Genomic DNA, 13,188 nt, shown 5'->3' with positions numbered 1-13,188 from the left:
GGACTGAATCGTTGTGCGGTGTGCTGCGGCCGGCAGGAGATCCGGGGTCACCCCTGAGGAGATTGGAGACGCGACTAGATGTTCGGAGCAGGGAAAGGGGATAAGCGTCGGAATAGCTGGGCTTCCTTTGTCAAATTTGGGCCTCGTCAGCAATTGCGTCACGGCCCACAGCATCTTTCGAGGGTCTGGTTCTTTTCTTCTCCCGTGGACCAAGGGGCAAAGAAGAGGAATTCATCAATCAAAACAACAGCAAGCGAAACTCAACTTGTCAAACCAGCGTTTTCTGCTTATAAAATGAGGAAGAAAAGCATGAAATTTGCTCCGTTACTCGTTTTAATTAGCACGAATATTAAAGCGTCTATAATTAATAAAGCTGTTTTTATTATTTTATATATTTAACAAATATTACAAATCTCGGTCCTGCCCGGCCAGCGAAGCCAAAGAAAAAGTGAATTAAATACACCTAGCTTTATTTTCATTGATCCGAATGTTCATACAAATTACATTTTTCCTGTATGTATATAGATTGACAGAAAAATTATTGCCGTCCGTCTCCTCGATGTAGTAATAATAATATGCATAATAATGATCTACACAACTATCCACCGGTCGGAAATTCGGAACTATTTGAGACTGTAACTTCTCTTATTGACAAGTTGGGAAAAAAGATTCATTCATCAGTAAAATAATTGACCAGTTCATCAGAGAGCTGAAACTCAAGGTTTGCGTGGGAACTTGGAGAAGTCTGGGCGTCGTCTCTCCATGTACGCATTCTTCCCTTCCTTTGCCTCCTCTGTGCCATAGAATATGAGCGTGGCGTTCCCACCAAGCTCCTACAGCAGAAGCGTCATCAGAAATGCAACACACAGACAGAAGTTAACAGCAGCAGTTTCAAGGGAAGGTTAACAACATCTGGCAAGTTATACCTGAAGACCTGCATGACCGTCGTCTGCCGCGTTGAGTGCAGATTTCAGCACGCGAATAGCCATGGGGCTGTTCCTTAAGATCTGTCGGCACCATTTGACAGTTTCTTGCTCCAATTCAGCAAGCTGCATGTACAGAAGCGTGTGCGTGTCAGTGGATCAGCATGACTAAAAAGTTTGGTTTTAGTAATTAACACTGGTTTTCAGCACTTACTGGTACTACAGTGTTCACAAGTCCCATCTTATCAGCTTCGTCAGCTGTGTAGAACCGTGACAGAAACCACATTTCACGGGCTCTCTTCGGTCCAACCTGTTCATGAGAAATAATTGGAGCAAGAATAGCATGCCGCTTACTGTGTATCATGAATATGTTGCTAATATGAAAATGGAATGAGTGTGTGACAGGAGTAATGCAGCATTTTCTACTATCTCACTAGATTGATATGTGTTCTAGGACACTGTGACAAACATCGGCGGCAAGGAATCATAGATTAGAATGAACTCACCAACCGGGACATTATTGAAGATCCATAACCAGCATCAAAGCTTCCAACCTGTGATAGGAGTTACAAATTGGGATGTTGAAATACACTACATGTTTACAGTTTCGGCAAAAAGAAGAAACGGGATTATTTAATGAACACAGAAAACGTAATTCCACTATGAACTGATGATGTAAAATTTGATGTTTCACTTTATTGGTATTATCTGCATCCTGGTACCAAGATACCAAATAGACCAGAAAAATCACCTTGGGCCCTGTCTGTCCAAATATCGCATTGTCTGCTGCAATTGTTAAATCACACACCATATGCAAAACATGCCCACCGCCAACAGCGTAACCAGCAATCTGATAGTAATTAGTAAACGACACAAAATCAATCCATAGGACGACGAAAGGAGATAGCAAAAAGGCAAAGGACAGTTATGAACTAATGATCATACCATAGCAATGACAGGCTTTGGAAGACGTCGAATTTGCACCTGAAGAAATTGTCTGATGTTCTCATTATTAATGATAACTACTACTGTTTTACAAACAAAAAGATTAATCATTGTTCACACTTAATAAGACTAGAAGTGCCAACATGACAAGCAAAACCTGCTCCTGCAAATTTACTAAGTGGTACGTCAACATATACTCATCAGTAAGCAGGAATGCTAGTCAAACTATACGCCATCATCATATTCTTAGCTGAAGCTGAACGATGTACTCCTAAGTCAGTTCAAACCTCACTAAACAAATCATCTAAAAGTGGACAGCACGCCTCCATTGCGTGTAAAGAAATGAGAGATAGAAGACGCGCATTTCTTTTCTTGAAAAAAGAATTCCGTATCAAAAGAACAATCACAACGATCCTCATACAGAATAAAAATCTGCATTGCGTGTAACGAAATGAGAGATAGAAGACGTGCATTTCTTTTCTTGAAAAAAGAATTCCGTATCAAAAGAACAATCACAACGATCCTCATACAAAATAAAAATCTGTGCCCCAGAACTCATCAGGTTTACTCATACATTAAAGTGTCGAAGAAGTTCGTCTGACCTGGAGATCTAAAACGTTGAGGCGGCCAAAGCTGTCGAAGTCAACATATCCATCAGAATCTCTTAACGCCTGGTCACCGCCGCTACAGAACGCCTTGGTTCCCTGGTCAACCAAAACATCGAAATAAGCTTACCCACCACAGCTAACCCGACTCCATAGACACCCAAACATGCTTTTTTTTTTTTTTCTGTTTCTCCTCTAAAAGCATCCGTACCTTTCCTGTAAAAATGACGACTCCAATCGAACTATCATCTCTAGCATCGTTGAATGCGCGCATAAGCTCCTTCACGGTCAGCGGACGGAACGCGTTCCTTCTATCAGGCCGGTTTATGGTGATCTGAAGCAGCAATACGCATTGAAAAAAAACGAGATGTAAGAACAATGCACGCGCACGTGTAATCCATAAGCAGCAACGAGCCTTAGTTCTAAATGTTCTTGGAAATCCAGCAGCCGCAGCCGCACTTTTGCAAGGAATCCAAAGCTTGACAAGGATCGAGGGAAGAAAGAAGCCTCACCTTGGCGATGCCCTCTCCGACGGCCTTCTCGTAGATGATGTCGATGAACTCCTTCCCTGACTCGTCTGTGGCGGCGCGCCACTCCGGTGGCTCCGACGGCACGTCGCCGTGAACGCGCCGGTAGCTGTCCCCCGCCGGTGAGGACGACGACGAGGACGACGCTGCCGTGGGAGAAAGAGCGAGGGGAGGCACGGTGGCGTGCGGAACCGGGAACGACGGAACGAGGTGGGCGGCGACGCGGGCCAGCCTCCTCTCCGCAGCGTCCATGGCGAGAGCTAGCGCGGCAACGCGTGGTTTGTGGCGGTTCCGTTTGGGGGCGCTCTCGCTCTCTCAGTTTGGTCTTTGGATGAGGTTTTGTTTAGGAAGAGGGCCCCGCCAGGCGAGAGCAGATAAGACTTGCGTGTTGATGGGCCGGCCTACAGGCGTGCCAGTACCATGGGCCACGCAGATATTGTAACGTGGTCTACGACCGTTCCTGGCCTCGCCAAATTCTAAAAAAAACTTAGGGGAAAAAGCCCACATTATCTTCCTCAACTTTCGTAAAAATCCACTTTTTCTTCCTGAACTCCAAAACCGGGCAAAACACCCCCTCAACTTTTAAAACCGTTCATCTTACCTCCTTGGCCATGTGATAAGCAGTTTTGTCTTTTTTTATTTATTTCAGCTGAATCTTTGAAAAATCATAGTAAATCACAGAAAAATTATAAAATAGAAAATCCAATTTTATTGGACTCTACATGAGTAGATCTACACAGTAAATATATAATATGGTATGCTTTAATACAAAGTTTTTGTTGTGGCTTTAGATCTATGATTTTCTGTAATTAATTGGAATAATTCAAAGCTACAGTTTCTATGGTCTAATTGTGATGAAATTTTTATAGTGGGCTAATTATTGTATGATTGAACTATAGTAAAAATTTTATACTCATTAGATCATGTATAGCTTAGTTATAGATTTATTTATATTTAACAAGCGTAAACCTAAATAAAATCTATAACTAAGTTATACATGATCCAATGAGTATGAAATTTTTACTATAGTTTAAGCATATAATAATTAGCCCATCATAAAAATTTTACTACAATTGGACCATAGAAACTGCAGTTATGAATTATTCTAATTAATTACAGAAAATCATAGATATAAAGCCATAGCAAAAACTTTATACTAAAGCATATCATATTATATATTCAGTGTGTAGATCTACTCATGTGGAGTCCAACAAAATTAGATTTTTTATTTTATGATTTTTCTATGATTTACTATGATTTTTCAAAGATTTAGCTAAAATAAATAAAAAAGATAAAGATAAAACAACCTTCAAAACTGCTTATAACAGGGCTAGGGAAGTAAGATGAACGGTTTTAAAAGTTGAGGGAGATGTTTTGCCCCGTTTTGGATTTCAGGGAAGAAAATTGGACTTTCGCGAAAATCGAGAGACGTAATGTTGACTTTTTCCTCACTTAGGACCTGTTTCGTTGATGGCCTCAACTTACCGCACCGACTAGTGGGCCGTTTTCAATTTTCTTATTGGGCCTTTTGGTTGTTTCGACTGTTTCGTACTGTTTCGAACGTGGGCCGTTTTCAATTTCCAAAGTGACTGATGCAGTGTTTTGACTGTCCCAGAGAAAATATTTCACGTTTAAACTAGAAAGACACGGGCGCGGCGTTGCCGCGCCGCTTGTTTGGACACTGAAACTTGTATATCATGTTCTGCTCTTAGTTTTTTTTCAAATGCACCTAAATATCTTTTTTTACAACAGCACCTGTGTATCTTTGTTCTTATGCTCTTAGTTAATGTACTTTTAAAGTGTCTAATTTAGATCCTGATTGTAATTAAGTAGCATTGTTATGTAGGCAATAGATTGATAAAGGAGAAATAGTCTTCTCTAGTTCCGGTTACTTCTTTTGCTGCAGTTGCCTACTTGTGAGTTTTCTGGAGGCTCAACATAGATGATTTTGAAACATGGGTTCTTCATCTTCACATACTTTCTGATACATCTTGTATACCTGTTGATCCTGAGATGTTCCAGGTCTTATATCATGTTAGATTACACATGCAAGTTCATAATTTGAGATTATGGCATGGCAAAGTTGAAATAGAAGCTCAGAGTTTGACTGATATATCTAACATAAAAGAATGCCAAATTGGCCTTGACACTGAACGAAAGCTATAGAGTACTGCAGCTTATGAATTTCCAAAGGAAATGCATTGCAACTCTTCAATGTATATAGTTAAAGCAACAGCAGATAGAAGAGTTCAGTGGTTTAGATGGAAGAAATGTTTGACAACACAAAGTGCATACCAGATAACCAAGGTTCCCAACTACATTACCAAAATCAAATTCAGTTGGAATCTAAGGAATGGGAAAGTAGCATTGCTACTTATTGGAGAATGAAGAGATAAATTAGAGCAGCTTATGGATGAATATCTTTGTATCCATCGAATCGAATGAATAAGATAGATATGATTTTGAATAAAATAGGGAAAGATCACTCACGATGACTCATTGAAATTGTAAGTGAACCAGAGATGGCATTGCTTATTTTTATGAGTCATAGCTTGTCATAACAATTACATGGACTTCCGCAGAAACAGTTACAATGATGTAATAAACAGCTCAAGTTTAAAAGAAAAATGTGGAATGAACTCGCTCAATGTATTCCTGGATAAGTTCCTGAAAAAGGAAAAAAAAAGATCAAGAAATAGTCATTAAGCTCTATACTGTTCTGTGGGCAAGGACAAAAGCTGTAAAATTGAAAACTTGTTTCCAAGTTGGCCTTTTAGGTTTAGTCTGTTTGTATAGCAAAACTGTGAAGAATTATCTGACAGCTTCAATTAATCTAATTGGAGAGATCTGGCCTAAAAAAATGGAGAGATCTAATCAGATCTATCTCATAGGGAGTGGGGTTGAAACCAACAATGATATAAAAGTCTATAACTAATCAAATGAAATTTAGAAATGCCCTTCTGAACTTACAATGTCACTTCCACCAAATCGCAAAATTCTAAAAGGATGTATCCACTTAAATAATGTCATCACACATCAGAAGAACAAGAGTCACTTAAATGATCTCATTTGCAACTGATTTAACCTTCCAATTTCTGGTGGTATGGGCCCAACTAATCTCGATATGCAAAAATCCTAAATGAAGGTATAGTAGGATATTTTTGCTAATTTGATAGAAGATATTTAAATGTCATGCTCTAATAATATTTGAGAAATGCTATTCTATATTAAAAAACTAAATTACTAATGCAAAAAACTCTAGATGGCTATAAAATACTAAGCAATTCACAAAGAACTAAGATAACTTGAAGGGGAAATCTCATTTCAGAATATGCATTTGATATTTTTAAAAAATAGTAGCAGATGGAATATCTATTAGAAGTTTAGAACATAGGCTATGAGAAGGTTTCTCTTGCCTATAGCGTTGCTAAAGGGGCAGAAGGTCAAATTTGTATTGCAAAATAGATCACCTGGACAGTGATGGCAGAATCTCAGTCCAAGGTGACTTTTGAGTATACAGAAGCTGGTAATGTTTGTCCGTGAAGCTTAGCCCACAGAGATCAAACACATTAGGCATGATAATATCTCTAATTAAGACTAAAGACTCAGGAAGAGTTTTGCTATTATCTAGTATCCTTTCAGCATTGATGAGTTTCACATAATTGTCGGTTCAAAACCTGCTATACTTTGTCATCACTAAATGTAAATAAGGGTTCACTACATAGAATCAATAGTGTTTGCTTGTGGAATTGCCAAATACATATGATATATAGAAAATGCTCATGCTTCCACTGGTTGGGGAGGAAGCATCATGGTCTGCATTTCCACAGCTCTGTCAAACTGGGAGAATGGCGCGCAACAGCCTTCATATCAGTAATGTTTTCTCTAAAAACAGGTTGCCAAGTATCATAAAATCCTAGAGTTCAGGTTGCTGCACCAAATGGCAAAGTAATGCCTAGTGAGTCTGCATGCCTAACATGTGCGTATTCCATCTAAGGACAAATCTTAACTTCTGATTTCATACTACTGGGAGTACAATGCTATGGCATCGCAGCCCTGTTGGTCTTATAATCTCTAAAGATTGGGGAATTTATCTTCCATTAAATCTGATAATCTGATATGAATTATGCATACTCTGAATGAATAACTCGTTAAGATATGTTGCAAAATAGAAATTACTTGATGTCATAGATTTTGTAATATATAAGCAATAGTATTAATTCTAAATATAAGCCTATACCTTATGAGTCTTGAGAGATAATTATCATATAATATTTGTTTTTGCAATTGTGTAGTTGGAGATGTAGTATTCAAAGTGATGATATAGGTTAACAATATACATAGGAGGAAAAGATAGTGGCGAGCTCATGTTAAGAAATTACAATTAAATACACCATTTTATCTATGTGTAGAATTTCAGTTTTTTTTTTCAAAAGGAGTTTGGATTTGATGAGTTCTTACATGGATAATTAAATTATCTAACTTCTACCATTCACCTGTTTCATAAAAAAGCACGCAGAGAGGCTTGGCTAGTCGCTTTAGCTCTGCTTCCCAGGTAGTGCCTAGGCGCCATGGCTGCTTGCTCGGAGAATGCCTGTCTCTGCATGGATCTGCAAGATGGCACCTAACATCCCCTTCCAAGGCAGCCACGAGCAGCTACAACCGCCATGTGATGTGACTGGTTTACATGAGTAGGTGTCTGCCTGGAGCCTTCGGCTGCACCTGACGAAACTACTCCACAGATAGTTGAATGATCAAGTACAGGACAGTATGATAAGCTAATGACTGGAAGGCACCGAACGGATGCAAAATCAGCAAGCAGAGCCCTTTGAGCATTTCATCGAACACTTGAAGGGCACAAACAACCAAGAGCAAAGGAAACAACAGAGGGGCCCTCACAGTGCTCAAAGACACGGTGTATGTTGAGATTGAAGCACAAGAGAGGGGAAGTGGAGGGCAGATCGGAGCGTCGGTGTCAGTCGCACTACCTAGGGACATGGTCGCTCGTGAGGCCTTCCCTATGCCGAGCGGCGGATCCCCACCCATGGAGGCGCGTTCGATGGGCGTGCGGTCTCCACCCTCGCCCATGTGGCCAATGCTACGGGCAGTGGGGGCCACGATGTGGGAGGCCAGCGGCATGGGTGCGACGTGCCTGCAGGTCGAAGGCATGGCGCGACGCTGGCGCGGGCTCAACAGCGATGGAGGGGAAGGGTCTGGGACGGAGAGAGACGACTGAGGGGAGAGAAGTGGTACAGACAGACTTGGGGTTTGGATGGACCAGGAAGCTCCTAGAATAGGAGGCAGGCCGGCCTATTTAAAAGGCTTGGATCGAGGGTTAATTTTGGTAAAGTTTGAGGGCTTTTTTGAAAAATAAAATGAGAGGAGGTCTGGACTACGGGTTGATTCGACTAAACTTCGAGGTTTTTTTTGTAAAAATACCAGGGCTCGTATGATCTGGGCCGTCCGTGTGGACGATCCAATGGCCGGGAAAAGCGGGCGACGTGGCCACGCTGCCTGGCCTTCTTTTGGGTGCAGGATTCATATGGTAAGATAGGTGTCGTAGTTGACTGTATTGAAATCTTTGAGGGAAAAATGTTGCATCAAGTAGTTTTGAGAATATTGGTGTTGTAAACTAAATTACACATGTCATATAACATTTATATACAAAAATAACATATAAAAATGAGAAAATATATCAAATTCTTCCTTTCTGGAGTGAGAAAACAGCATATATAATATAATAATGGCATCGAAATTTGTATTTTTTAAGGAGTATCTTCAAGGTTTTAAATTATAGCATTGAAGTAGTTTTCCTGTAAAAAAGAAAAGAAATTATTATTATTGGACCAATTTGGCAGACATATATGAAAGTTGTAATGAAGTTACATTTCATGACGAGGTATACTTACATTATCAGCATATAATTTCTTCATAAATTCTAAGTTAGCCTTGTTATGTTGACTTGTTGCTATTCGAAATAGGAATTTTGCACGGAGAGGTAAGACATCAGCCGGTAATAAAAATATTTGAATTTTTAAGTTGCTTACAAAATAATTTTAGAATTGCAATACATAGAAGGTTTTATATAATCAGAATTTGCATAACAAGTAGATGTAGTTAATATTAAGCTTGCACTCAAGAATATTATGAGAAGAGATGTTTTGTGTTTGGGGGCAGAGGCGTTCATTTCGCAACTCTCGCCCCATCGCTCAAAAGTTATGGGGATTAGCGCCAAAGTATTTTAAAAGCGCCAAGGGGCTCATTTGGCAAATCCTAGACCCATCGCCTCGAAAGGTACGAGGGTTGGTGCTAAAGCAATTTAAAAGCGTCGAGGGGCTCATTTCACAACTCCTCGCCCCATCACCTCAAAAGTCACCAGGGTTGAAGTTAAAGTAATTTTAAAAGTGTAGAGGGCTCATTTCGCAACTCCTCACCCCATCGCCTCAAAAGTTACTAGGGTTGTTGCCAGTGCAATTTAAAAGTGCCAAGAGGATCATTTTGCAACTCCTCACCTCCTCAACACAAAAAGTATGAGGGTTGGTACCAAAGTAATCTAAAAGCGTCGAGGGTCTCTCTTCGCCGCCTCTCGCCCATCCCCCCCATAAAAAACAACTAGAAAATAGACTAAAGCAATCATACCAGCATCAAAGCACCAGATCCTATTAGGACACTCTCTCCAATAATACCATCATCCACTCTCATTTTTGCCACCCATTTCTCTATCGAAAGTTCGATGACCCACTGTTTAAGACTTTGGTCGAGTTATGGCGAGGGGCTTCGACACCAACTTTGACATTATTGACAACGCTTTGCTAAATGTTTCGATGGGAGGCTTTGCCATTGACTTCAACTTCATTGATAATGTGTTCATCAGCAACTCAGCAGGGGGCTCCAACTTCGACATCATTGGCTACAACTACGTCAATATTTTAGCAAGGGGACTTGCCATTAGCTTTGGCTTAATCGACATTGCCTTCACTAGTTTAGTGTAGGGGGTCACCATCGCCACCTTTGACTTCACCTTCCCCAACATTTTGTAGCGGAGGGATCAACATCAGCATCTTGTGATTCACCTTTATCGTCAATTTGGAGTGGGGAGGCGGTCGCCATCAACATTTTGGCTTTGCCTTGCCGTCAATTGGGGCGCAAGGATCTCCATCTATGACATATTTGACATCAACCATGCCTCCATTGTTTACTTCAAGCCATCTGAAGACGAAAGCTTGAAAACGTGTCATGATTATCTATGACTACTGCACCCACAAGTGAAAGATTGAAGACATGTCATGATTATCTACGACTACTTCACCTACATCAACTACCGCACATACTTTGACTATGTTAATGTCTTCGATGAAGGCTCAATTTTGAAAAGAAGGTATTGAGAGCTCAAGGTCATATGAAGGAGCAAGCTGCAAAAGACATGGTCATAGAGGTTCAGGCAAAGGTTGCCGCTGAAAACTAGCTAAAGATAAAAATCATCCCCACCTTTCTCTATATAGACGAGAGTCTTGTGATGAGTCTGAGTTGTAATTGGACCACACTTAGTTGTATCTAGCTATTGGGTTTTATGTTTCTGAGCAAAACCAACACTACTATAGATTGACTTATCACTATCGTCACTTTCACTGCCATAGAAATAAAAGCATCGGTGTGATACTTCCACTGTCGGTTGGACCGATAGGGAGGCCTCCTAAGGAAGGAAACTAGCAGTTGAAAACCATCAATGCGGCGATGGTAGTGGGGTTGAATTCCACCATCGTTTGGAACGCCAAGCCGACTGGGATAGGTGTTATGGTTGTTGGCCCTACACGACCATTTAGTGTACCAGCGGTAGTAAATTCAGCATGAGTTATTATTTCCCCATTTTCCAACTACCCACAACATAGTTGCATTACCATTACTTTCCTATGGAGTATGCCTCGTCTTCCCTGATGCTTATATTAATTGCTCCTCTCTACTTCTCCATCTTCAAGGTTAGCCTATTTAAGCCTTGGCTGGATGCGCTTCTTAGTAATCCACAAACTCCTTCCTTCTTACGGAGTAGATACAGATACATATAAACAAAGCTCTTGAGACAACTAGCTATATTTTCTTCATCGCCATGGCACTCCTTCTCCAACTCCTTCGGCGGTAGCAGCGGCGGTAGGAGAAGGCCTTCAAGATTGGGTACTACTGGTATCTAGGCACAGCAGGGGCTACTTGATCTAGGTGCTAGTGGAAGTTTTGCGATTAAAGGGGTTCGCTTATTTGGGCAACCTAAGGGGTACTCAATGCACTTTGGTATCCCTAGTTTGCCCTATGCATTTCTTGTGCCAATTCACCATGAGAGGTAAAGCAACTCACTGAGATGCTCCTCTTCTTGCCTCTATCTCTCTCGCACTCATGACCATGAGAGGTGCAGCAGCAGGGAAGGTAAAGCACCTCACTAAGATGCTGGTGGAAGTTTTGTGAGGTGCTACCTCGTCCTTAGCTTGCACTGCCTGTCTCCAACTCAACTATGGGATGTACCTATACTCGATAGGTCTTTGTTATTGTATACCTAGTAGTCTTCGATAGGTCTTTGTTATTATACACTGTGGAATGTAACTAAAGTTATTAATGAAATTGTTGTGATGATTGTTACTGTGTCGTTTATATATAGTTTTTGCCTTAAAAACAATTAATAACTGAATGGTTGTGATGCTTGTTACTCTATTTTTTGAAGTGTCATAGTATTTGCCTTGGCTACATAGACATGAGCTAAAGCACCTCACTGAGATGGTGCTGGGGTGGAAGTATTTGCCTTAGTTTATTTGCAAATTGGTTTACTATGTTTGTAAACTGTCATTATTGCAGCTCCCATCGCCGTCTCATACGGTGATTCAACATTAGTGTTAGATCGCAAAGTGTAGGGAATTAAATGGTTCATGTCGTCTTCCCTGCTCTGTCGCCTGTGACTCATGTGGGTGGCCGTGGATGTCATGAACCTTGACTATTGCCTTCTGAAAGCCCTAGTTTGGTTTTGGATAATTAATGAAACCTATGCACTAACCTTTGTCATGAGATGTAATATGAGCTAGGTTGGTGCAATCCAAGTGCGGAGCATGGTGGCACTCAAATGGTGATGCGGATCACATGAAATGATGAAAATGGCCACATGTGATGATGATCAAGTGCTAAACTTGGAAAAGAAGAAAGAGAAAAACAAAACCCTATGAATCTCAAGGCAAAGGTATAAATAGGGGTTTTGTTTTGGTGATCAAGACACTATAGAGAGTGTGATCACGTTTAGGGTAGATGGCCATACTATTAAGAGGGGTTCTTAACTAGATAATTTAGTCATCTAGTGCCACTAGGTGTTGGACTTCATTCATTGCATTTAGGCCTAGTGCACATCAGAGAGCAAGCGAAAACATTTATCAAAAATAATTTGAGAAAAGCTAACTTGGCTCTAACATATTTTGGGAAAACACTTTAAGAGTTAGCATCGCTTGTGAGAAGTTGCTCCAAGTTGCCGTGGAACGAAAACACGAAGAAGTTTGCAACTTGGGGAAGGGGTTGGTGCCTGGGTGGCACCGCCACCCCTTGTCTAGTGCACCGTCACCCATGTGGCGGTGCCTGGCTGGCCTGGTTGTGAGCGCGAGCGTCGGCGTGGTCATCGGACATGGCAGTGTGCACCGCCATGCATGTGATGGTGCACCATCGATGGTTGTCCGGCGCCACCACCGTTTTTTAACAGAGGCTATGACTTGCTAGAGTTAGGGCCGAGGGGGCACCACCCTAGTCACCATTGTGGGGTGGCGGTGCACCGCCCTATTTATCCAGAAAGGGGTGATTTTGGGGGCTCAGTCAGGGTGGCACCGCCATCCCCTGTCTGATGCCACTGTCACCCTATTCGGTGACCAACTAGCCATTGGTCGACCGTTGGAATTCGACCATTGGGGGCACCATCACCCCTATCCGGTGACCGCACTGCCCTGTCCGGTGCCCTCGTAGAAATAGCTCCAAAGGGGTAACGACTCTATTTGCTAAATAGAGGGTGTGGCCAGTCTTGGTCACTCTCTTGGCACCTCATAGACTTATGCACACCCTTTGGAAGCTGAGCAACACACTCTATTCACTTGATTTCATCATCTTGAGTGACTTTGGAGAGCCTCTTGTGCATTGTATTGAGTTGCGTCATCTTGTGGCACTAGTTGGGTGATT

At 41.4% G+C, this 13,188-nt stretch overlaps 1 protein-coding gene across 2 annotated transcripts; it reads right to left on the bottom strand.

Annotated features, from left to right (window-relative positions):
- Window positions 1-77: 77 nt before the first annotated feature.
- Window positions 78-3,351, bottom strand: LOC136456322 (1,4-dihydroxy-2-naphthoyl-CoA synthase, peroxisomal-like). 2 transcript variants are annotated; one of them, XM_066456145.1, is made up of 10 exons: window positions 3,308-3,351; window positions 2,986-3,265; window positions 2,685-2,807; window positions 2,471-2,572; window positions 1,869-1,907; window positions 1,675-1,773; window positions 1,430-1,477; window positions 1,138-1,233; window positions 927-1,049; window positions 78-833 (listed from the first exon to the last, which is right to left on the bottom strand). In XM_066456145.1, the coding sequence occupies exons 2-10, from the start codon at window positions 3,250-3,252 to the stop codon at window positions 717-719; spliced, it is 1,014 nt and encodes a 337-aa protein (XP_066312242.1). In that variant the 5' UTR covers window positions 3,253-3,265; window positions 3,308-3,351; the 3' UTR covers window positions 78-716. The 2 variants fall into 2 exon arrangements, with proteins under 2 accessions (XP_066312242.1, XP_066312241.1); XM_066456144.1 differs by lacking the exon at window positions 3,308-3,351 and having other exon boundaries at window positions 2,986-3,299.
- Window positions 3,352-13,188: the final 9,837 nt, after the last annotated feature.

Source organism: Miscanthus floridulus, chromosome 6 (assembly GCF_019320115.1).
Source record: "Miscanthus floridulus cultivar M001 chromosome 6, ASM1932011v1, whole genome shotgun sequence".
NCBI lineage: Eukaryota > Viridiplantae > Streptophyta > Magnoliopsida > Poales > Poaceae > Miscanthus > Miscanthus floridulus.
The sequence above is the reverse complement of the archived record's forward strand: the minus strand, read 5'-3'. Positions and strand labels throughout refer to the sequence as shown.